This window comes from Petaurus breviceps, unplaced genomic scaffold (assembly GCF_028583685.1).
Source record: "Petaurus breviceps papuanus isolate PSGF00001 unplaced genomic scaffold, PetGlider_PUasm1.0 189, whole genome shotgun sequence".
Classification (NCBI taxonomy): domain Eukaryota; kingdom Metazoa; phylum Chordata; class Mammalia; order Diprotodontia; family Petauridae; genus Petaurus; species Petaurus breviceps.
Window position 1 is genome coordinate 919,803 of NW_027185809.1, and position 25,901 is coordinate 945,703.

The window sequence follows — 25,901 nt, forward strand, 5'->3', positions numbered from 1 at the left end:
GGGGTAGAGAGCCTCCTGTGGGGTAGAGAGCCTCCTGTGGGGCAGAGCCTCCTGCGGGGTAGAGAGCCTCCTGTGGAGTAGAGAGCCACCTGTGGGACAGAGCCTCCTGTGGGGTAGAGCCTCCTGTGGGGCAGAGCCACCTGTGGGGTAGAGCCTCCTGTGGGGCAGAGCCGCGTGTCCCCTTATCCCGAAGGAACCGGCTCCGGGACAGCGGCCGCTAGACTTTCTTTTTAATGGCACGCTGCGTGTGTTTATTTCTAAGCGCTATGCACGCACCTCATGGTGTCAGACCCGCATAAAAAGGGGAGGTAAAGCTGAGTAACGATGATCCCGCAGCCCTTTGGGAGCCACTGGCGTTTATCGGGCCGCTGTGCTGGAGCATGAGGTCAGTGAGGAGGGACCGACGAGGAATGATCCCAGTAAGCCCGGCCGTAGGCAGAGATCTAGAGGTAGAGACGCCGTCCGAGACAGGACGTGTGCAGTGAGGGAGATGACACGAAGGTGACTCGGCAAGCTGGGGCTGCCCTTCTGCAGCGGCGCCTGCCCCAGCCGTGAGCTGAGCTGAGGGCCAGGGGATGGCTGCGCTGGCAGGGCGAGGCTGCTGAGAACTGTCCGTGGCCGTTGGAGGACTCCCCAGAAGGGCCCATGCTGGGCTCCCAGTCAGCAAGGCCGGGATCTTGCAGGGGGCAGAAAGGAGTGGGTTGGGGTAGGGTAGGTGTGGTTGTGATGGAAATAAGCCCCGTAATTTACGTAATTTACAGGGGGATGTGACCAACCCTCCCCTCCGATGATCCCATGCTTCTTAGAGTCAGGCCACAGACCCCACTCTTGAGACCGTTGCTAGAGGAGGGTGAGAATTGATGTCTAGAATGAATTTACAGAATTTTTAGCCCTCAGTGCCGATGGAGTGGCTAATAAGCAATGACACCAGAAGACCAAAGATAATAGGCAAGGGAACCAGAATGGTAACAGAGGAAAAGATAGGAGTGGGTGGGATTGGAATTTGTAAAGCAAAAAATAAAAGGGGCCTGGGTCGGGTAATGATAGAGGGCCAGCAACGTTTGCCCCAGAGGCTTTGCTGAAAGTTCACAGTTAATGTTATAGGTGACTACAGATTTTCAGCATGACCTGGAGTCTGTTCCATCTTGATTTTGAGCCAGATGTCACAAACTAATATTAATTTTTGAGTTGGAAAGGGACCTTAGATGTCATCCCATTAGTTTTAGAGATAAGGAAGTTGAGGTCCAGAGAAGTATGAATAGCTGAAGGTCATACAGCAAGTTATTGGCATAGGTGGGACAGAAAAAAATCACGGCTCCTGACTCCTGTTTTGTGTTCTTTTCCTGAATTGGTTCCCAGTGGATTCAGAGGGGAAATGAGTTGTGTATGTGTGATGAGACAGATTAAGTCAAAGATAAGAGTAGACAATGTACGGGAAAATTTCCTTCTGTATTACACCAAGTCTCCTGCCCATTAGAGAATAATTCCTTGCTGATTACTTGTAGGGATTTGATCCATTTAATCACCTAGTATAGCACAATAGAAGGGCTCCTAAACTTTTTCCAGGCTTCACATTTAGGATATCTATTGTTCAAAGAATTCCTGTGTTTTTGTTTTGCCTTTTAAAATTTTTCTTCCCTCTTATTGAATCCTATGTAGGGAAAGTATGGTGTACAAGATATATGGATAAATGAATAGTGGAGTTACAGGTGGTAGAATTAAGTAAGTCAGCTTGTAAGAACACTAAAATAGGGCTCAGGGGATCCAGATTCTACTTCCCACTTTGCAGAGGAAGGGGATAAGGGAATAAACATTTATGTGGTACCAGTTTTGTGCCAGGTACCATGCTAAGCACTTGACAAATTTTGCCTGATTTGATCCTTAAAACAACTCTGGGTGGTAGGTGCAATTTTATCCCCATTTTAACAGTTGAAAAAACTGAGGCAGACATAAGTCCAGTGACTTGCCCAGGTTCACAGCTAATTAGTGTTGGAAGCCAGATTTGAACTCTGGTCTTCCTGATTTGAGGCCCAATACTCTTATCCACTCATTACATAAATAGAAAAGGAATTGTTGATGAATGAAGTCTATTCCATTAAGCACTTACTGTGTACCATGCACTGTGATGAAATGCTCAGGATCCAAATATAAAAATGAGATAATTCCTTTCTTCAGCAAGCTCCCATTCCAGTAGGGAGAGAAAACACATAAGGGAGTCCAGGCTATGGAGAGTTGTTTTGATTTGTAGAGTCACCTGGATAGTTTAAAAATAGAAACAATAGCAGTGGCTTCATGAAGGTCATGCTAGACTAACTTCATTTCCTTTTTTTTGAAAGGTCTAGCCTGAGAGATCCAGGGAATGCTGTAGGTATAGTTAACCTATTAACTTCTGGAATGCAATCTGTTCTGGGGCCAGGGTCGATGTCCAGACTTATACTATACCCTCATTATCTCAGTGTTCCCACGTCCAACAGCCAGAACCTCCCCATTCTTGGGGATCTTCTTTTGTTTGAGGGGGATGGAGGAGCAATACCAAATCTTTGTCCATTTGGAGCTTTTTGCTGAGGGAGGGACTGCCCCCTTTTTCAATGAGGTCTTGATAAGAACTCTTACTGCCATCCAAAGATGCAGGCTTGCTACTGAGTCAGCCAGGATCCTTTTTTCTTTTTTGTTCATTTTCACTGGCTGTCTTCCATTTCTGGAATTCTCTCAAATGAAGACGTTAAGGGTATGTGAGACCCCCAAATACCAACACACCGGGTTCTGCCAAATGAATTCAACTAAAGGTTCCCTCAGACAAAGAAAAGTAAAGTTTATTAAAAGTTTGCCTGTATTGGACACAGAGTAGACCTGTGCTAGAAAATTCTGTGGCTCTCCACATGGAGACAAGATGGGGTCTTCTATATTAAAAGGGTGTGGGAGGAATCTAGGGGTGTGCTAGGGGAGGAGTTTGGGAAGGGGCTTCCAGAGGAGTTATTAAGTTAATTGAATAATTAAGGGTGGGAAGTTGCTGGAGGCTACCTGGAGACTGCAGACAATAGTGGGCTAGGCCTGTTCAAGGGTGGATTGATATTTCGATTGGCTCAAGAGTGGGAAGTAGATAGACTGTGGAGGGCCAAGCTAGTAACAAAGGTTTGGGCAGAGCCTCATCAAATGGGATGATTCAGAGTTCAAGGGGAGTTCCCAGAGCCTGCACCTCATCATTCTTTGTTCAAGTCAGTCAAAATCACACTTTAAGTGAAAGTTTTTTCCTAGTTCCTCTTAAAACTAGTGTCTTCCCTCTGTTAATTTTCTCCAATTTATCCTGAACATATCTTGTTTGTACATAATTGTTTGCATTCGATCTCCTCCATTAGGTTGTAAGCTTCCTGAAGGCTAGGACTTATTTGACCTTTTTTGGTATTAGTTTCCAGCACGCTATAAGTGCTTAATAAATGCTTATTGGTTAGTTGTTCACAGCTATATGAAGACCTTTGTCAGATGATTAGAGTCAGGTACCTTCCAACAGTATCATCCCTTGATCCCCAGTCCCTGGAAAGGAATTGTCTAAACCATCCTTAAGGAAAGGAGACCAACCCAGTGAAAGATTCCTGAGTCATGTCTTCAGAGTGTATGGTACTCTTTGAGGGGATTGGGACCTCAGGATCTGGGCAACTCTGTACCAGGAATGGAATAAGTAAGGTTTGGAGAGGGTCACTGAGAACTGTCCAAAAGCGGTCTTTATCAGATAAGTCTTGCTGGTGTCTAGTTCTACAAAACCACTGGACCAGTGTCTTCTACCTTCCTAGGATTCATTACAGACATGGCTTCTAGGATGTGGGGTACCCAATCCCAGTTGTTAGGGGCTTGATGAAAAAGCTATGGTTTAGTAGGGGCAAACCTTTTGCCCTGTGATCAGGGCAGGTTTGCCAGTTTGAGGCAGGGTAGGGATTATCTAGGGTGTTCTGTTTGGCCTGAGTATCTATACTGAGCAGACTTAACAGAGATCATCTCATCCAACCTCCTCATTTTATAGATAGGGAACTAAAAGTTCAGAGAGATTGTGTCTTGCCTAAGGCAAAACAGCTAATTGAATGGGAAAGCTGAAATCTGAACATGGGTGAAATACGGCTTTTTTTTTTTTTTAAACGAAAAAAGGTCTTCAAGTCCCTTGGGTTACTTATCATGAAGAGCCCTTTGTTACAGGGACTTCATTGGTCACCACAACTGTAGCTATCCTGGTAATTTAGGGGGAAGCCTGCAAGGGTGTTTCCCTTCCTATTGAGAGGTTAGTGTTGGAAGCTCAAGGGGTTGGAAAAGAAAGGAAATGAGACTGAAAAAGGAATTTGAGGAATCTATTGAATGAGAGAACCTTAAAAATCATCCAGTCCAACCTTCTCACTTTACAAATGAAGACATGGACCCTCAGAATGGAAGTGACATCCTTAAAGTCATACATTAAGTTAGTGGAAGAGCTGGGACTGGAATCCTAGGACTGTTAGCATTTGGATTTTTAATAACTCTTTTAAAGGGCACTCTGCTGGGAGAATATTGTCTTTTTCCCCTTCCTTAGTCACATAGTTAAGGGGCCTTTGTGGTCTAATCTGGGTACAGATTTTTTTCCGGGTTTTAATTTTAACTTTTTGTTATCTAGAACTTGACGACTATCAACAGACATGAACATTTACATGTAGAAGAATCGAAAAAGGAGTGTCGTATATGAGACGGAATCTCTGATCTGTATCTCTTATTTTTTGAAAGTATATAAGTTCTCCCTCAGTCGCCTGGCTCAGGGGGCCACCGTCTGCCACTGCCATGGCTCAGTACAAAGGTGCCGCCAGCGAGGCGGGCCGAGCCATGCATCTGATGAAGAAGCGGGAGAAGCAGCGGGAGCAGATGGAGCAGATGAAGCAGCGGATCACCGAGGAGAACATCATGAAGTCAAACATTGACAAGAAATTCTCAGCTCATTATGACGCAGTAGAGGCTGAGCTTAAGTCCAGCACTGTGGGTCTTGTAACCCTGAATGACATGAAGGCTAAGCAAGAAGCACTGGTGAAGGAGCGGGAAAAGCAGCTGGCTAAAAAGGAACAGTCCAAAGAGCTTCAGCTCAAGCTAGAAAAACTTCGAGAAAAAGAACGCAAGAAGGAAGAGAAGCGCAAAATCTCTAGCCTGTCCTTCACCTTGGATGAGGAAGAGGAGCCTGATGAAGAAGAGGAAGATATGGATGAGGTAGATCTCGAAGGGGAAGGCAATGTAGACATGAACAAGAACAGACATGGTTCCAACCTTCAGAGAGTTCGTGGTCTAAATGGAGAAGAGATCCCCCCAAAGAAGAGAAAATTGGGGAAGAACCCAGATGTGGACACAAGCTTTCTTCCTGACCGTGACCGAGAGGAAGAGGAGAATAGGCTCCGAGAGGAACTTCGGCAGGAATGGGAAGCCAAGCAGGAGAAGATCAAGAGTGAAGAAATTGAAATCACATTTAGCTACTGGGATGGCTCTGGGCACCGAAGGACCGTAAAGATGAAGAAGGGGAACACGATGCAACAGTTTCTGCAGAAGGCGCTGGAGATCCTGCGGAAAGACTTCAGTGAGCTGAGGTCAGCAGGAGTGGAGCAGCTCATGTACATCAAGGAAGATCTGATTATACCTCATCATCACAGCTTCTATGACTTCATCGTCACCAAAGCCAGAGGGAAGAGTGGCCCGCTCTTCAACTTTGATGTCCATGATGATGTTCGGCTGCTCAGCGATGCCACGGTAGAGAAGGACGAGTCACACGCAGGGAAGGTGGTGCTGAGGAGCTGGTACGAGAAGAACAAGCACATTTTCCCAGCCAGTCGCTGGGAGCCCTATGACCCAGAGAAAAAATGGGACAAATACACCATCCGATGAGCACCTGTGACGTTTGTCACCTCCTCTTCCCTCCACCCCACTTTTATTTGTTAGGCCTGACAGAGAGATGAGCAGCTGCCCGTAGACATCCTTTCTCCTCCGTCCTCCCAGCCCTCCTTCCCTCCCTCCTTGTAGGGCTTCACCTTCCCACTGGTTTTCTAGGTGTATTCTAGGTCCTTTAGGTCCCCTAGGTCCCATGTCCATCTGAGAAGCAGACCCTGGGACTGGCACAAACTGGGTGGGGCTATGGCAGAATTGGCCCCTGGATTGCTACTTCCTAGTTCTGTTATTTACATGTTTCTTGTTATAGAATAAATAAACTTGCATGAAAAAAAGTATATAATAAATTCAAATTCAGAATTGTCCTGCTTAAACCATGTCTCCCTGAGCTCCTTCTTTTCTCTTTGGTTCATTTAAAAATGTTTCATTGAAATTTTTTTTATGTCACCATCACTAGTCTCCCCCAATTCTTCTCCCTTCCCTGTAAAAAACAAACTTCCCTTACAACAAATAAGCATAGTCCTTCAAAACAAAGCCACTCATTGTCCATGTCTGTAAACCTGTATTTCATTCTGCACCTCTGATGTTGTCATCTGTTTGTCATGAAGTGGGAAGCACACTTTTATCATTAGTCTTTTGGAATTGTGATTGGTAACAGCAGTGGTAAGAGTTCTCAAATCTATTTTTCTTCATAATGTTATAGTCATTGTGTAATTTGTTCTCTTGGATCCTGCTCACTTCGCCTTCTCCCTTTCATGCAGTCTTAAGGTTTCTTTGAATCTCTCTTCTCCCATTTTTTACAGTACAGTATGATTCCATTGCATTCATATACTGTGATTTATTCAGCCATTCCCCAAATGTTGATTAGCCACTTCATTTCTAAATTCTTTTTTTTTTCCTTTTGGAGGGCAATTGGGGTTAAGTAATTTGCCCAAGGTTACATGACTAGTTTTTTTTTTGTGTGTGTGTGTGTGTGTGTTAAGTGTCTGAGGCTGTATCCAAACTCAGGTCCTCCTGACTCCGGGGCCAGCGCTTTGCTCACTGTGCCACCTAGCCGCCCCCGTTTTTAAATTCTTGGTACAAAAAAAGTAAATTTTCTTCTTTGATCATTTGGAGTATATGCCTATAAGTAGTATCACTGGGTAAAGTTTAGTAGTTTAGTAACTTATGGGGTATAGTTTCAAATTACTTTCTAGAAGGACTGGTCCATTTCCCAGTTCTACCATGAACTAGACAAGAGCACTATTGTAGCTGTTCTTCCATATTCCCTGCCCTATGAGTGGTGCTTGGTTGTGAAGATGGCTGGCCCTTCTCCACAGGAGTTGCTTCACTGGATGATGGCTGTAAAAGCTGGACTAGAAGCAGGATGGCTGGTCAGTGGGATGCTGCCATTCCTGGGGCTCCTAAACGCCTCTGCCTTTCAGTGGTAGTTGATCAGTAGACATTGCAGGTGGTGATGTGGAGGATACTGAATTGACCTTATTCTCCTGTGGCTCCCAGTGCTTTGAGGTGTGTATAGCTGGGCCCTGCAGAGTGATATTAGAGGACATAGGCCAGGGGTAGGGCTTGCCTTCAGTAACCCAATTAATAGAGCTGGTACTGGCTTGCAGTCCCCCTACTCAAGCTTTCTGATGTGTTTGCCCACTTGAGCTTCCTTGATGGGGTTCTCTCTACCTTCACCAGCTTTTTTCATCTACGGAAGGAGAGGGAATGGTAAGTTTTTTTCCAATTATAACTTTCCGATTTTCTGTGACATTTGTAGGTTATTAGTGGGCTACAGCTGATCCTTTGACAATCATTGGTGTAGGCAAGGACAGAAGAGTATGAATAGTGTTGTCTTCCCCACCAAAAGAAATCAGACAAGAGGAGGGTTTCCAAAGGGGCACTTTAGTAAACGTTCATTAAGTACCTTCTGTGTGCAGAGCACCATATTAAGCAAGAGATAGATCCAAAGATTACATAAAGGCTAGTCTCTGCCCTACACTCACACAAACAAAAACTAGAATACAAAATGCTCTTTGGTAATTAAAGAGGTATAAACCAAGGACCAGGTAGGATCTGAAGAAAGGATTGCTACTGCCTGGTAGTAGGAAAAGCTTTAGGCATTTGGGCTGGGCCTTAAAGGGTTGAGTAGAATCTCAATTGAGAGGGCATTCCCAGGACAGGAGATGGCCTAAACATCACGCCTGGTTGGCATGGAGATGGGACAGTGTGGGAAGTGTATGGAGCACAGTGAGTTTGGCTGTTTCATTCAAACCTGTGTGACCTAAGGCTGAAAAAGTGGTGCCACATTATAAAGAGCCTTCCCTGTTAGTGAGGGACTTTGAGCCAATAATGAATGAGTAAATGAAAAAGCATTTATGAAGTGATGACTACCTCCATGCTGGGCACTGTGCTAAATCTGAGGATACAAATGAAAAAAAAAAAAAACCAAGACTCATATCCTGATGAGAGAAGTAGTGGCCAGGTGGGGTGTTTGGTAAGAAACTCAAAGGAATGTCTAAGGGCAGTTGATCAACATATTTTTTTTTTCCTAGGGATGCTTTGATTATAGAGTTAGAGGTTGAAAAGGCATGTAGGTCCAGGGTCACCTATATATGTTGATCTATGTTGATTACTAAGTGATCATTCACTTAGTAATGGATTAAAAGCACTTTTTCCCACTCCCACTGAATAGTTTTTTTCACTTTTAGTTTTAATTTTTTTTTCTGTTACATTATATACATTTACAGATTATTCTTAGTTTGTGAGGTCTCATAAAAATGTAAAATAAGTAAAACTAATAATATAGTAACATTATCTGAAAGTGTTTGCAGCATTTCACATAGCATCAGCACCTTTATTTTTATTTTCTTTTCAAATGAACAAAAATCTTTCCCTCCCAAATCTCCCCCATTGGGGAAAAAAAAGAAAACCAAATTCTTACAATAAATATGCAGTCAAGCAAAACAAATTACTTCAATGGCTGTAAAAAAAAATATGTGTGTCTCATTCTTCTTCCTGAAATCTATCACTCCTCTCCCATGAGTGGCATATTTATCATTGGTCTTCTAGAATCATGTGTGGTTATTGTATTGTTCATAGTTCTTACAGCTTTCAAAATTGTTTGTTTGTAGTGTTATTGTATAAATTGTTCTCCTGGTTCTGCTCACTTCATTCCTCATTGTGAAGAGCTTAATGGCTGAAGACTGGACTTTGGGCTACTGCCTTTCTGAGGTTGCCAGAGTCATCAGAAATGGAGAGCAGGTCTTCAGTCCTGCAGAAATTAACATTAGTTTTTGGTTCAGTTTATTTAAAGGAACCAAGGATCCTTTTCTGAAATCTCTGGCAAAACCAATCGAACACCTCTTTTGCCCCTGGCCTGATTCAGGTAGATAACTGTGGGGGCCATTGGCTTGATTTTGTGGGAATACCATGCTGACCCCACTTCATCTCCCTAGTCTACGTCTATGTTGTCTGACATTTTCATTTCTCTCTTTCTGTGTCCTTCTGTCTCTCTTCCTATCTCTTTCTCTCAATCCCCTCTCTCTCCACCCCTTTTCTCCCCTTCATTCCCTTGTGATTTTCTCAGGGCTGGGCTTCAACATCGTCGGAGGGACAGATCAGCAATATGTATCCAATGACACTGGCATCTACGTCAGCCGAATCAAAGAGGATGGGGCTGCCGCCCAGGATGGGCGGCTCCAGGAGGGTGATAAGATCCTCTCGGTGAGAACTGGTTTTCACCTCTTTCACAATCCTCTCTCTCCTAAGCCTTACACCCTATCCCTTTCTTGGGAAGGATTCTTACTGTTGGAAAATGTCATAAAACTGACCTGAAGAGTCCTTTCTAGTTTAGTCCTTATCTCTATTTTTAAAAAAGATTTCTTGATTTACTTTTAGTTTACGACATTCAGTTCCACAATCCCTTGAGTTCCAAATTTTCCCCCCCATGGTGGCATACAATCAAATAAATATAGGATCTGCGAATACCTTCACATTAAGCATTAGTCAAGTGGTAAAGAAGGATCGTAAGCAGTGGAGTGAACAATGAGAAGGAAGGAACAAGACAAAACAAAAAAAGAGGGCAAGTGGCCTGCTTCCGTCTGCATTCGGACTCTGCAGCTTTCTCTGGATGTGTTTATCTCCTTGGAGTTGTCTTGTAACCCTGCGTTGCTGAGAGAAGCCCAGTCTATCAGAGTCAGTCATCATAGATACAATGTGTCTGTAATGGTCAACAGAGTTCTCTTGGTTCTGCTCTCCTCACTGTAGCGCCGATGTAATATTAACGGTGCCCGTGATCATGATAGAAACCGTGACTAACGATCGCATGATGTTGAATTGCAAAATATGTCAGACTCTCCAGATAAAGGATAAAGCTGAAGGATTTATTTAAACACCAGAAAACCGAATCCCCAAACCAGTAAGCCGAAGTACCAGAGATGTTCAGAAGCCACAGTATCCTTTAGCCTTCTCACAAGCCAATACGTCATCAATATTTACTCACAAAATTCTCTATCTCTTTGCCTAAGCTCTTCCTCTGTCCCCACCTATTTGCAACTGTCAGGTTAGCTCTCCACCAGCTTCTCTGTGGGCTTTGCTTCTCCTTAGCAAACTCCTCCCACCACAGGCTCCATGTGACTACATTCAGCCTATCAGGGGGTAGAGGTTATCTTCACAGCAGGGGAGCTTCCAGTGGGCTCTAGGAGGCAGAGCTTACTTAGCAGGGGAGGTCTTCAAATTCCCCCCTAGTTCTATTAAGCGGTAGGGAAGATCTTCAAATTCCCATTCCCGTTACACTCAGCATCAGTTTTTAGAAATCTCTCCAGGTTATTATGAAGTCCATCTGCTCCTCATTTCTTATAGCACAATAATATTCTGTTATACGCATATACCACAACTTGTGTAACCATTCCCCAGCTGATGGGCATCCCCTTGATTTCCAATTCTTCGCAACCACAAGAAGAGCTGCTATAAATATTTTTGTACATATGGGTCCTTTTCCCACTTCTATGATCTCTTTGGGATACAACCCTAGAAGTTAATCCTTATCTTTAAACAAGTATTATTGACCCAGTTATCTGAGGAAGGGAGGTTAAATGATTTGCCAATGGCTACATAACTAATAAGCAAGATATGGGATGGGAGAGTAGAAAAAAACTTTCAGTCAGAATGGCAAAGAATCCAGGACTCTAGCCTGATAGCACAGGGTTTCTTCTGCTTTGAAACTGCTTCCCTTTTAGTAGTTGAGATCCCAATGCACTGATCCTATCTTGATGGATGCCCCCTTATCATTGTATTTGTGATTTAACCTGAAGCCTTTTCTTTGTGTAACTTTTGGAGTTATGTCACTTTTTCAGCTGCAGAACCTATTCTTAGATGCTTAGGTAGGACCCCAACTATGAAATGCCAAAATAGGATATATATATATTTTTGCTTTTTGGAGAGCAGTTGGGGTTAAGTGACTTGCCCAAGGTCACATAGCTATTTTTTGTGTAAGGCTGGATCTGAACCCAGGTCCTCCTGACTCCAGGGCTGGTGTTCTATTCATTGTACCACCTAGCTGATGTTGATTGGTTGGTTACCTAGTTGGTAAGAATTGTGTAGTTAAGCATGGGCCCTGAAAAAGTTAATAATGGGGCTTATAGAAATCAAACTGTCAGTAAGTATAAATTTCCATAAGTACTGAAAACAAAATAGAAAACACTGGCCCCCCTTTTTTTTGCTTTTTTGTTTTGGAGGGCCAGTTGGGGTTAAGTGACTTGTCCAAGGTCATGAAGGTTTGTGTGTGTGTGTGTGTGTGTGTGTGTAGTGTTCAAGGCCGGATTTGAACTCAGTCTTCCTGATTCACTACGTAACCTAGCTGCACACCCCCCCCCCCCTTTCTTTAGACTATTCATGGTCATTGTTCTGCTGTGTGTATATAGAAATATATGTGTGTGTATGCGTATATGTATGTATTTATATCTATCTGAGTATATACACCCCTCCACACAAACATATGTTTAGGGGGGGGCTGGAGAAAATAATTTTCACATTTTCTTTCTTTTTGTTTTCAGGTTATGCTGAAGATAGATAACTATCAATATACACATATCTGATAGGAAGAGTGGACACAGTGAGGCTGTTGGTAGGGTAGCCCTAAGGGCAACTAGGTGACACAGTAGATAGAGTGCTGGCTCCAGAGTCAGGAGGGATCTGAGTTCAAATTTGTCCTCAGACACTTACTAGCTGTGTGACCCTGGGCAAGTCAGTTAACCCTGTTTGTCTCAATTTCTTCATCTGTAAAATGAGCTAAAGAAGGAAATGGCAAGCCACTCCTGTGTCTCTGCCAGGAAAACCCCAGATGGGGTCATGAGGAGTTGGAACAACAGCAAGCGTAGGTCGTAGAACTAACTCTAAGTGCCTGAAATGGACTAAAGGAGAATTTGGAATGGATAATGGGAGAGGCCTTTAGTGACAAGAGCCTTCGTTTGACAAGATCAGAGATCGAGAAGCGGAAGAAAATTCATAGTTCATCTAGTCCCACCCCTTCATTTTACAGATGAAGAACTTGAGGAGGCTAAATGATTGACCCAGAGCCACTTCTCTTCATCTAGGAGAAGCAATGGGGCAAAGTCCTGGAGAGATAATAGGAATCCCCACAAGAGGTTGGGATGGGGAAGCCGTGAATTGGAAGTAGACCTCACAGAAATAATCAACAACATAGAGAGCTCTGCAGTGGAGTCCAGGATGTTGAGAATTTTGCCTTGGCTACAATCCAGTGGTTTTTTTTTTATTGTAGTTCTCTCTTTTTCTTTTCAATCACTCCTGATGTCTCATTTCATTAGTGATTAATGTGTATCAAGATTTCGAAGAGGCAATGTGATGTAGTAGATAGAGGTTCACTCTTGGAATCAGGAAGGTCTGAGTTCATATTCTGGCTCTGACAAATGCTGAGTAGTGGCTGTGGGCAAGACACTTTTTTTCTCAGTGTCCCAGGCAAATCTCTGGCTTACAGAAATGTTACGTTACAGAAATGTTGCCTGTTTGCATTAATGGAGAGAGATGTGACACCAGGTATTTCCCATACTCATAAAATCACAGGTCTGGAACCATCTCCCTTCCCCCCACACCCAAGACTCTGTTACCTTCCAGTGCCTCCTCTTAGGGCCTTGATACGAAAGAAGGGCAAAGAGAGGGACTCACTCCATCTTTGCCTCCTTCAGTAACTGAGGCTGAGTTTGGCAGTCAGAGTTGACTCACTGGACACTGAATGTCTTTTTGAAGAAGCTAATGCTTCAGCTTGTCTTTGTCCCTCAAACACCCCACTTTTTTAGTTCCTTGGTCTGCTGAGTTCTCATGATCTCGTCCTTCACTCTACCTCAGCCCTACCTAGAAATGGTCAACTGTACTCATGGTCACTTCCTTGTTGGTGAATTCTGAAATCCCTTTTATCATAAGACTTTATCATTCTATCTTTCCCTATGCATTCTGACTCCTAACTCCCTTCATCTTCCCATGCCTCCATCCCTCAGTTCTTTCCCAAGCCATCACTATTGTGCTGACTTTGCTGTCCTCTCTTCCAGATACTAACAGGCCCCTTCATGAATCATTTCAACCCTATACTGTCCTCTGTACTAGGTGCCTTATCTCCTTGTCCTTTTGTCAGTGATGCCTTGTCAAACCCCAAACTTGGATCACTCCCACCCTCTGCCTTCTTTGCTTCTATTCACAAGCTGCTGAGCAAAGCTGGATAAAATCATGAAACCATCCGTGCTTCTGGGATGTTTTACACATTTGCTGTATGATCTGACTTGGGTCCTCACTGCAGCAAGTCATTTCTTGTGCACCTTCCTACTCGTTTCCCTGTTACATTCACCAGAGTGCCTTTTTCTTTGTTCGTTGTTGCTGTTGTTTTTTTTTTTTTTTGCTTTTTGGAGGGCAGTTGGGGTTAATTAACTTGCCCAGTCACAAGGCTAGTTTTTTTTGTGTGTATGTGTTAAGTGTCTGAGGCCGGATCCAAACTCAGGTCCTCCTGACTCTGGGGCCGGTGCGCTACTCACTGTGCCACCAAGTAGTCCCAACCAGAGTGCCTTTTTCAAACCTTTGCATACCCTCTTCAGCTTCTCATGGCATCCCCTTTCAGCTGAGGATCTTGGTTCATACTTCACTGGAAAAATGGAGGTCGTTTGCTGAGAGTTCCTTCTCCCCTCCTTATCTCTCATCACTCAGGTGTCTTCTCCACACTAACTCTTCTTTCTTTTTTGGGGGGTGGGGGGAGGGCAGTTGGGGTTAAGTAACTTGCCCAAGGTCACATGGCTAGTAAGTGTGTCAAGTGTTTGAGGCCGGATTTGAACTCAGGTCCTTCTGACTGCAGAGCCGATGTTCTATTCACTGCGCCACCTAGCCACCCTTCTAACTCTTCTTTCACCCCTATCTTACAATATGGGTGGCCTTTTTTGCCAAGGTAAATCCCTCTGCATACACTAGTGACTCCATTCCATTTTCTCCAGTGGGTGGCCCTTTCTGTGATCTATTTTCTCACTAACTTGCAAGCTTTCCATATCTATTGTCTTCTTCCTTGCTGCCTACAAACATCCCCATGTCTCCCGTATCCTTAAAAAACTCTAACTTAGTCCTTGCTGTTTTAGCACTATTCTTACTACCCATCATCTTGTATCTTTCCTTCCCTTCATGGCAAAACTCTTTGACAAAGCCATTTGCGCTTCAGTGCCTCTATTTCTTTTCCTCTCCCTTGATTTTAAACCCTTAGCAATCCAACCTCATCATTCAAATGAAACTGTCCTTTGGAAAGTTCCCAGTAGTCTAGTGGCCAAATCTAGTGGCCTGTTCTCAGCCCTTTTGGATGTCCCTCTTCTCTGTTCAGTTGCTTCCTTATTTGGGTGAGCTCTGCCTTTTTTACTCTAATAGATTTTGCTGTTTTGTCGAGGGGTTGTTTGCTTTGGAGCTTCTAATATTTTTTATCCTTGGCATATAGTTAGGGCCTTTCCATAAGATATCTTGAAGTGATCTTCTGGCATCCTGTGGGCTTAACTTCTGCCCCTTCCTTTTTTCCTAAGTGATATCTACCTCTTATCATAATGGTTCCATATCCTAAAGTTAAATGGCAACACAATGGTTCCCCTTTATCTACTAGAAAAATGAATATTTTCTTACTTTCTAAAAAATCATTCTTTTTAATTGCTTTACTGTTTTTTTGTACATAGTATTTTATTTTTTCCAGTTAAATGTAAAATTAATTTTCAAGAATTCATTTTTTTCAAGATTTTGAGTTCCAATTATTATTATTATTATTTTGCTGTTTGGAAGGGGGAGGGCAGGGCAATTGGGGTTAAGTGACTTGCCCAAGGTCACATGGCTAGTAAGTGTTAAGTGTCTGAAGCTAGATTTGAACTCAGGTCCTCCTGACGCCAGGGTCAGTGGTCTATTCACTGTACCACCTAGCTGCTCTGAGTCCCAAATTTTTTTCCCTCCCTTCTCTCCCCTCCCAAGACAGCAAACAGTCTGATATAGATTATACATGTGCAGTCATGTTAAACATATTTCCACATTAGTCATGTTGTGAAAGAAGAATCAGAACAAAAGGGAAAAACTACAAGAAAGAAAAAACAAAAAAAGTGAAAATAGTAGGCTTCCATATTCATTCAGATTCCACAGTTCTTTCTCTGAATGTGGATAGCATTTTCCATCATTAGGCCTTTGGAATTGTCTTGGATCATTGTGTTGCTGAGAAGCACTAAGTCTGTCATAGTTGATCAAAGCACAATGTTGCTGTTACTGTGTACAACGTTCTCCTGGTTCTGCTCCCTTTACTCAGCACCAGTTCATGTAAGTCTTACCAGGTTTTTATGAATTCTACCTGTTCATCATTTCTTATAGCACAATAGTATTCATTCATATACCACAACTTGTTCAGCCATTTCCCAGTTGATGGTTATCCCTGCATTTTCCAAGTCTTTGCCACCACAAAAAGAGCTGCTATAAATATTTTTGTATATGTAGGTTCTTTTCCCTTTTTTATGATCTCTTTGGGATACAGCCCTAGAAGTGGTATTGCTGGATCAAAGGGAATGCAGTTTTATAGTCCTTGGGGTATTATTTCAAATTGCTCTCCAAAATGGTTGAATCAGTTCACAAAGAATAATTAATATTTTAAAAATTGCTGTTATGCAATGACTGCCTCCCACTCCATTGTCCCCCCTATTTTGAAGAAGAGACCCTTTTTGATGGGGAAACATCTTGTTTGATGGGGGAGGCTCTTGTGAGCTTTCCAGATCATGTCCAATTCTTTTTTTTTTTTTTTAAAGCAATTGGGGTTAAGTAACTTGCCCAAGGTTACACGGCCAGTTATTTCTGGGTGTGGTGCTCAGTGTTGGAGCCCAGATTCGATCCCCAGGTCATCCCAACACTGGAGCCAGTTATTTTGTGTGGGTGTTCAGTATCTGAGGCCAGAACCAATCCTGGGTCCTCCTGACTCTGGGACCAGCGCTCTTCCTCACTGTGCCCCTGAGCCTCCTCCATGCCTAATTCTTTTAGGAAGATTAAAGCCTTGTTGTATTGTAACAACTCTAAGCATCAATAGATTTTTTTCCAGTAGGGAAAGGAGGGCTTCACTTAAAAACCTGCCAAGGGCTAGAAGCCATAAGAAAAAATTCGGGAGTCTAATACCAATGATACGCATGATGTGTTGATGATAATAACTGATATTTACATTTTCCCCCTTTTTTCTTTTTATTTGTTTTTTACTTTAAGTTTACAACATTCACTTCCATCATCCCCTTGAGTTCCAAATTTTCTCCCCCTCCTCCCCTCCCATGGCGGCATGAAATTCTATATAGGTTCTGCAGATACCTTTGCATTAAACATTATTCAAGTTGTAAAGAAGACTTATACCCATGGAGTAAACAATGAGAAAGAAGGAACAAAACAAAATGAAATACAAAAGAGAGAGCGCAAATCGTTTGCTTCAGTCTGCACTCAGACTCTAGTTCTTTCTCTGGATGTGGGTAGCCCTTTCCATCACGAGTCTTTTGGAGTTGTCTTATAGTGTTGCATTGCTGAGAGGAGCAAGGTTAACGTGATTTTTTTTTTTATGAGCAATCGGGGTTAAGTAACTTGCTCAAGGTTACACGGCCAGTTATTTCTGGGTGTGGTGCTAAGTGTCGGAGCCCAGATTCGATCCCCAGGTCATCCCGACTCTGGGGCTGCTGCTCTTACTCACTGAGTCACCTGGCTGCCCCAAGGTTAACGCTTTTTAAGGAACTTTACATATATTATCTCATTTGAGACTCACAACAACCTGGTGAGAAAGGTCCTACAGTATTAGAATTCCCATTTTACATATTAGAAAATTGAGACCCAGGGGTGGCTAAGTGGTGCAGTGAATAGAGCACTGGCCTTGGAGTCAGGAGGACCTGAGTTCAAATTTGGCCTCAGACACTTAACACAAAAACTAGCCGTGTGACCTTGAGCAAGTCACTTAACCCCAATTGTTCTACCTTCTCCCCTCCCAAAAGCAAGAAAATTGAGACCCAGAGAAGCTAACTGATTTGTCCATGGTCAACCAGCTAGTAAATGTCAGTCAGGATTCAAGTCTTCTTGACTCTAAGTCTGGAGTCAATGGCATTCATTATGCCATACTGCTCTCTTTTAGTTGCATAACATTGGAATAGATCAGTAAGGAAGCTTGTGAAATCTCTCCCTCTGTCTGTAAGCTTTAACAAATACTAGATTCTTATCTCCTCAGGATAGATTACCTATGGTCCTGCCAGAAGGACAGGGTGATTCACAGACCCCCATGTGATCTCCATTTATTTTATCAATTGAAAAGTGGTGACTGAACTTATTACATTGGTGATTATTCCATTTTAATAAAACTTTTTGCCTAATAATAGGACACAGGAACTGGGTCATTAGTCTGCTCAATTTCATACTGTGCTATGTCCTTACTCAAAGATTGTGGAATGTAGTGAAATTTTATAGTGAAATGTCAAGTGACAGCATCAGGTACTCTGATATCAGGTACAATGAAGTACCCATTGTCTGCAGAAACCAAAGTCATCTTTCTTCTATTCAACTTAGAAACTAGAGGGACATAGGACAATCATTTAGGTCCACATCTACAAAGTAGAAACCAGTTCAGAGCCAAGTAAAACTACATGAACAGCCAATAAAACTGAATTGAAAACCCATAGAACCTCCTAATAGGCTCCCTATTAGAGTAAAATTTAATTCACCAGAATACAGCAAGCCCTCCTAGAATTTTTTTCTTACTCTTACCTTTAATGAAAAGAATGTAAAACGCAAGAAAATTATATTACTTTCAGGCATTAAGTAAAAGTGGAACTTCTGGTATTTATGACCTGAAGTCAGTACATGTTCAGTTCCTCCTACCATATCTTCTCTATCTGCTGATAGAGGATCATATAGAAAGAGTTCATATTTAGAATGACTAACAAGCCCAAGATCCTCAGTCATTAAAGAGCTTTGGTTACGTTCCTTGCACTTGGCTTACTAAGGCAGAAAAAGGGATAACAACCAGACTTGAAGTAAAACAGGCTCTGTATTAAATTCCTTGATCAAGTAGAACACCTTTTTAGTGTCTTTTATTTGAGAAAATCCAGTGTGACAGAAGGCTGCTATGAATTCAACAACAATTTTAGTCACGTGGCATTTTATCCATCAAAAAAAAATTGGAAAAATATAATATATGTGGGGCATAGTATTTATTCTATCTATAGAAGACACGCTTGCTAACATATCAAATATGAATTCATGGACTCGTTGAAATAATAACTTCACAGGTCTAAAGCTTTTTGTCAGTCTGTTCTGGTACAGTCTATTAGTGCTACTCTTTAAAAGCAGTACTATAAGGAATGTTTACATTTGGTTTTTTGTACTTAGTAATATTTTATTTTTTTCTAATTTCATGTAAAGATCGTTTTCAACAATCATTTTTATAATATTTTGAGTTCTGGATTTTTTTGCCTTTCCCCTTTCCCTCCTTCCTCCCCAAGACAGCAATCTGATATAGGTTATACATGTACAATCATGTTAAACATATTGCTACATTAGTCGTGTTGTGAAATAGGAATCAGAACAAAAGGGAAAACCCCAAGATAAAAGAAACAAAAAAAAAGTGAAAATAGTAGGGTTTGAGCTGCATTCAGGCTCAATAGTTCTTTCTCTGGATGTGGATAGCATTTTCCCTCTTGAGTCTTTTGGAATTATTTTGAATCATTGTATTGCTGAGAAGATCTAAATTGATCATAGCTGATCATTGAACAATGTTGCTGTTACTGTGTACAATATTCTCCTGCTTCTGCTTATTTCACTCAGCATCAGTTCATGTAAGTCAGACCTGCACAACTTGTGGCCCATGGGCAGCTTACAGTATGCCAAGGGATTTCGGGCCACCCTTGGAAAATGTAGAGGATCATTTTTCACACTTAAGTGGCCTGAAGATGGCAGGTTGTGCAGGCCTGATAGAAGTCTTTCCAGGTTTTTCTGATATCTGCCTGCTCCTCATTTCTTATAGAACAATTGTATTCCATTACATTCATATACCACAGCTTGTTCAGCCATTCCCCAATTGATGGGTATTCTCTCACTTTCCAGTTCTTTGCCACCACAAAAATAGCTGCTATAAATATTTTTGTACGTGTAGTTCCTTTTCCTTTTTTTTGTGATCTCTTTGGGATGCAAACCTAGTAGTGGTATTGCTGGATCAAAGGAGATGTACCCTTTGGGCTTAGAGGAATGTTTTATATTATAAACATCTCTTTAATTTAACATTTCTTTAAGATAAACATTACAGTGTTTGCACTTGCAGTGTAAACTTTATGAACATGTAAAAATCATTCTCCCCAAGTTTACCACATGTCTGTTTTGTATAATTTATAGTACTTGCTAGTGGGAAATATGGAAATAATTAAGACATGATCCCTACATTTAAAGAACTCATAAATACCGGAGGTGGTAATAAACAGGGGCAGCAGTACACATTAGAGTGCATAAGAAGTGGCATGTCCAGTGAACATTGTGCTAGACTTGGAGTTAAGAGAACTTGGTTTCAAATCCTGGTTCCACCACTTACTAGTGTGTTGTATGGCTCTAGCTAGCTTACTTTATGTTTTCTCCTCTGTAAAATGATGGGATTGCCCTAGATGACCTTTAAGGTCCCATCCAGCTCTCAATCTGTGATCCTATGATGAGCATTGAGAGAGAAGATGTTTCTATCCAGGATTAAGGAAGACTATGGAGAAGGTGAAATTTGAGCTGAGCCTTGAAAAACAGGTATAGATTGAAGGGGAAGAACATTCCGATACAGGGAACGATATACATAAAGACAGAGGAAAGTGTTTGATGTGTTTGGGGGAAGGTCAGTACTTCCTTTGGTGAGAGGTTAGTGTATGAAGGAAAGTTGGGTAAGATAATACTGGATTAGAGCCAGATGTGGGGGTGGGGCAGAGTAGAAGGTGAGTGGGAGGAATTAAGTATCAGCCCTTAGGTGCCAGGCTAATAATAAGCACTTTGGATTTTGTTCAAAATGCTGAAAGTATGTGGAAAGTTGAAAGAAGTGACAAGAACATGTGAAAGCAGTAACTGCTGTGATTGCCTGGAAAGACTTTATAGAGAAGAAAAGTTTCAAAGGAGAAATAGACATAGCTTAAGACCAGAGATAGCATCATGGGTAGAAAGAGGCACATGGTGTGAAAATGGGATGAGAGGTAGAGTCATAGAATTGAAAAGATCTTAGAGACCATCTATTCCAGGGGTTGTTGACTTTGTGTCATAAACCCCGACAGTCTGGTGAAGACTGAATTCTTCTCTGGATAATGTTTTTTAACAATTGTAAAAAATGCTAAATATCAGATAGAGACTAGTGAAAATAAAGATTTAATATTTTTACCATTTAAGTTCAGAGACTTCCTGGTATTTGGGAACTCCAGGTCCCCAGACTGCGGACGTAGCACAACCCCTACTCTAAGGAGAAATGAAGAAACCTAACACCAGAGAGGTACAACGGTCAGATCTGCCCAAGGTCAGATAGCTAGTATAACTGCAGCTATGAACAGGGCCTACTCATTCCTCCTGGTCCAGTGTGCTTTTTCCTCTGCACCTTTTAGAAAGTGTTCTCTTTACATTTCTTTCTTTTTTTTTAGACCTCTTATCAGTGTTCTTTTCCAGCACTATTACTTCACAATCATTACCTTCCTGCTCTCCCAGTCCCCAAAGTGAACCCTCCCTTGTAACAAATAAATATCGTTGGACAAAGCAAATCCACACATCGGCCATGACGAAAAATGTTTGTCTCATTTGGCACATAGAGCCCATCACCTCTCATTTGAGAAGCAGGAGGCGTATTTTCCCATTGGTCCTCTGACATTACTGTGGAATGCCTTGATCAGAGTGCCAAAGTATTTAATTGTTGTTTTCCCTTAGATTCTCATGGCTGTCATGTAAACCATTCTGCTTACTTTGGTTTGCATCATTTCATTTAAGTCTTCCCAAGTTTCTCAGAATTCTTCATGTTTGTCATTTTTCACAGCACAGTAATATTACATTAAAATCACATACCACAGTTTTTTTTTTGCTTGTTGGGCACACACTTTGCTTCTGGTTATTAGCCACTACAAAAAGTGCTATTCTAAGTATTTTGTATCTGTGAGACCTTTCCCTCTCTGTTGGGATCTATGCTTTGTATTGGTATCACTGGTGGCACACTGGTAGTGGTCTTTCCACTGTGGCACACCACATCTTGATAGTCATGGGATAAAACACCATCACATAACTACAGTACACAGCACTACTGGAGAGGTGTCAAACTGAGTGCTATGTAAGCTCCAAGGACAAAGAACTTGATTGACAAGGTAGATCAGGGAAAGCATCATGGAGGAGAGGACATTTGATTTGGGCAGGAATTCTGCAGGAGAAGAGGGAGATGGAAGGCATTGGGAACGGTGTGAACAAAAGCATGGAGGCAGGAGGACCCATGGAAAGCTAGTAGTCCGGTTTGATAGGAGCATCGAGTGCCAGAAGGGTAGTAACAGGCTTCAAAGTTAGGTAAGACTGAAAAGATTAATTAGTGCCAGATCACAGCGGCCATGAATGCATGAAAAATGAGTTCAATCTCTACTCAGGATGTAGTAGGGAGCCATTGAAGATTTTTGCATGGAGGAGTGACTTGACAAGATCTATTGCACTCTTTACTCTGTGCTCATATCTCACTCTCCTTTATAGAGTCTAATTTAGGAGTTAGCCATAGAATTTACCTTTTAGTATTTTGTATTTTCAGGACCCATCATATCCCCAGCATGTAAATATACTGGAACTTTGCTTCTAATTCTCTTATTCTTCTTCCTTCTTGTTCTTGGCAGGTGAATGGTCAAGACCTGAAGAATTTGCTGCATCAGGATGCTGTGGACCTCTTCCGAAATGCTGGTTCTGCTGTGTCACTCAAAGTGCAACATAGGGTGGGCATCCACTCCATTTTTGTATTTGGAACCAGTCTTCATATAGCAGGCTTTTTGAAGATCCACACAAATTCCATGGACTTAGTTTCAACCTTTCCTTTTCCTGTTATCTTCTGCAGGTCATTGGTAGGAGTGCAGGAAGGAGGGTTTTCGGTGTTCTCTCTAGGAATTTAAATTCCCCAATGTGTAGTCTGTAATCTCTGATTATGTTTGATATGCCGTTTGGTGCAGAAGCTCCAGCTATATAGATTCAAAGCCTCTCCCAACACGAGCCATGGAGAACAACTCTTGAAAGCCATCATATTAGGGAGTTCAAAGATAATTGGTGACTTTGCTGAGAGTGATTTCAGTTGAGTAGTGAGGTTGGAAGCCATTTTGCCAAGCGTTGATAACTGAGAATCATCGATTTAGAACTGGAAGGGACCTTTGAAGTCCTTATTTGATGTTGTTCAGCTGTTTTCAGTCCTGTCTGACTCTCTGTGACCCCATTTGGGGGTCTTCTTGGCAAAGATGCTAGAGGGGTTTACCATTTTCTTCTCCAGCTCATTTTACAGATGAGGTAACCAGGGCTAGCAGGGTTAAGTGACTTGTCCAGGGTCATACAGCTAGTAAGTGTCTGAGGCCAGATTTGAACTCAGGAAGAGGAGTCTCGCTGACTCTGAGCCTGGTATTTTACCCTTTGGGTCACTTAACTGTGCCTCAATTAAGTTCTGCTTCCTCATTTTATAGATGAGGACACTGAGGATGAGAGAGATTGAGTGATTTGCCTGGGGGTCACAGAGCCAGGAAGTGTCTGAACTCAGATCTTCTTTACTTCAGCACTCTATCCTAGCATGGTGCCTGGCTTATACTAAGAGCTTAATAAATGCTGGATTATTGAATAAGAAGTGAGGGGGCAGCTAGGTGGTGCAGTGAGTAAAGGGCCAGCCCCAGAGTCAGGAAGACCCGAGTTTGGTTCTGGCCTCAGACACTTAACACCCCCACAAAAAAACTAGCTGTGTAACCTTGGGCAAGTTACTTAACCCCAATTGCCCTCCAAAAGGCAAAAAAAAAAAAAAAAGAAGTGAGTGAGAGAAATAGAGGCCCTGGATATAGACATCTTTTTCTAGACATTTGAGAAAAGGGAGGGGAGTTATAGGATGATAGCCTGAGGGGGTGATTGGGTCCAGTGATGGATTTCTCAGTATGGGAGAAGCATGGCCTAGTTTGTAGGCTTCTGGGAAGGAACCAGGAGACAGAGATAGAGATTAGAAAGAGAGGAGATGATTGTAGCAGCGATCTGCTGGAGAAGACAGGGGAGAATGGGATATCCAGAGGGATTGACCTTGGCAATGAGACGGTCATCTCTTCATCAGAGACTAGAGAAGGAGAGATGTTTTCAAGGGGATTGAGGATGCAGCGGAGCCTCTGTAGAGAAGTCTTTCTTTCCTCAGTGAGATATGAGGCAATGTCCTTGGCGGAGAGGGTAGCAAAAAGTGATGGGTATAGAAAATTTGAGAAGAGGTTTGAGTTAGCCTTTGTGGAGAGGGGGATAAAGATTCATCTAGGAAAGGAGTGAAAGGATTGTCTTGTAGAAGGCCAACTTGGGGTGACATATTTCTTTTGGACTAGGTTGGCTCAGTTACACGATTTCCTTCAGTTTTTTGAGTAAGTAAGAATGGATGAAGTAGGTGGTGAGATCTATCCAAGGTTGGCATTGGAGAATTCATAGAAGATCGGGGGCAAGGGTTTGAGTATAGAGTTGAATTTATTAACTATAGAGTCGAGATTGGGAAAGGGGGAAAGTGAAGTTAGAGCAGAGTTTTATGGCTTAGATATTTTAGGGATGGAAGTTTTGGAATTCCCTGTGAGGATGAAGAATAGGTTTAGGAGGAATGTAGCATAAGGAGATAGGAGATAATAAATAGGAGATTATGATTTGATAGTTAGATTTGGAAAATATTAATAAATTGAAATGGATCAATTGATGGGGGAGGGGGAGGTCAAGGGTGTGACCAGCCCTCTGTGTTGTTGAGATGAAATGGTCAGGTCACGGGAGTCGAGGAATTGGGACATTTGAGTGAGGTACAATAACATGTCTATTGAAATCCTCTTGTATAAGAGTAAGCAGAGAGGAGAGGAAGTCCGTAAGTCAGGTACTGGACTCCTTGCCAAAGGAGGGAGAATGACTTGGGATATCATAATAACTGCTATTAGGATATCTAATGCTTCATATCTTTTGTAAGATAGATATCTTGTGTCACTCAGCTACAGTAGAAAGTACCATTTAGGAGAGGAATGCTTAGGATTTGTCTGCTTTATATTGTATTCTCCATTTTGCCTGCATCATATGGATTTTCTTCCCTTTCCTGTATCTAGAATTGAAAATTATGGGAAGAGGAGTTTAGGCAGTGAAAAGTCCAACTCTTGATTCCTAAGGAGAGGGCCATCTGAGATTTGACCAGTTTCTCATGTCAGCACTGTGTGCCACAGAGAATAAGTCTGCTCCTTCTGGTCTCTGTTCCATGGAGCCTTTCAGAATGATCACTCTCAGAGAGCCTCAAGCTCTCTGAGCACCCTATAGGCTTACTGCGCCTTGTGAGGGACTCAGACACCTCCCATATTCAGCAAAGCCAATGTTGAGCCTTCCCAACTAAACCCTGTCCTGTGTTTCTCTCTCCAGGGGCTATAGAATAAATGACACTGAACAATTATTAACCTTCCTTCCTGCCTTTGCCTGATAGTGTCCATGCTTCATGGTCATGTCTTTATTGGGTATTGGTGTTTCTGAAGTTAATGAAAAATCGTTATTCTTCTTTCCTTTCCAGGTCCAGGTGCAGAATGGGCCCTTGGGTCATCGAGGGGAAGGGGAACCAAGTGGCATCCCAGTTGCCATGGTCCTGGTGCCTTTGTTTGCTGTTGCCATGGCAGCAGCCTGGGCCATCATGAGATATCGGCAGCAGCTGTGATAAAAGTTTGTTCTCCTCCAGTGCACCCCGATGAAGATCTCACTTTCTCCCTCCCTCTGTCTACCTACCTGTCCACTTATGTACAGAGCCACCACATGATTGAAAGAGAACAAATGGACTGTTCTGTTCTGGATGGATTTTAGGAAGGGCTTGTCCAACTACTGAAAAGTTGTTATTGTTTTGATGAGGGGTGGAGGGAAGTGGCAAATTGGTTGGCAAGCTAAAGGAGAGAGGTGCTGGGGATGGGGGAGATGTATATTTCACTGGGGTATCCAGCAGTTCAACCTCTGGCTTTGTCCCCTGCCAGGAAAGCCCTGCCCACCCCGTCACCCTGGATGATTCCTTTTTCTCTTGCCTGGCCTGTTTCAAGGCCAGTTGTCTGAATTGAGAGAAAGAGAAGGGATTTTTCTCTCTATTGGTTTTACTTGGGAACTCTATGTGGTCCTCGCTTTCTTCCTAACTACAAGCCTAGGTGCCTACAGTGAACAAAGGAGAACGAGGGGGCCATTTTTGCCATTGAAAAATGTGATAGTAAATGCCTTATGGAAAATTAAAGAGACAAAGCTACTTTGTGGTTTCTAGGTTTCACTGAAGATGCAAATACAGTCCTACACAGTGA

General features: G+C 42.4%; 2 protein-coding genes across 3 annotated transcripts in view; both read left to right on the top strand.

Annotated features, from left to right (window-relative positions):
* Positions 1 to 6,251, top strand: part of LOC138164188 (protein FAM50A) — a 7,794-nt gene extending 1,543 nt beyond the window's left edge. For both annotated transcript variants that reach the window (XM_069091780.1, XM_069091781.1), the window contains one exon: positions 4,634 to 6,251. In XM_069091780.1, coding sequence (XP_068947881.1) covers positions 4,795 to 5,877 — 1,083 coding nt within the window. In that variant the 5' untranslated portion in view covers positions 4,634 to 4,794 and the 3' untranslated portion in view covers positions 5,878 to 6,251. The remainder of the gene's footprint in view (positions 1 to 4,633) is intronic.
* A 1,821-nt stretch (positions 6,252 to 8,072) lies between these two features.
* Positions 8,073 to 25,282, top strand: SYNJ2BP (synaptojanin 2 binding protein). Its single transcript, XM_069091718.1, has 4 exons — positions 8,073 to 8,109; positions 9,449 to 9,585; positions 22,239 to 22,334; positions 25,142 to 25,282. The coding sequence occupies exons 1-4, from the start codon at positions 8,073 to 8,075 to the stop codon at positions 25,280 to 25,282; spliced, it is 411 nt and encodes a 136-aa protein (XP_068947819.1).
* The last annotated feature ends 619 nt before the right edge of the window (positions 25,283 to 25,901 follow it).

Excerpts from the sequence above, each read along its gene's own strand:
- SYNJ2BP (XM_069091718.1), top strand. The coding sequence starts at position 8,073 with ATGGAGATGGGACAGTGTGGGAAGTGTATGGAGCACA. Across the intron at positions 9,586-22,238 it reads AGGGTGATAAGATCCTCTCG|GTGAATGGTCAAGACCTGAA; the intron begins GTGAGAACTGGT and ends TGTTCTTGGCAG. Across the intron at positions 22,335-25,141 it reads CACTCAAAGTGCAACATAGG|GTCCAGGTGCAGAATGGGCC; the intron begins GTGGGCATCCAC and ends TTTCCTTTCCAG.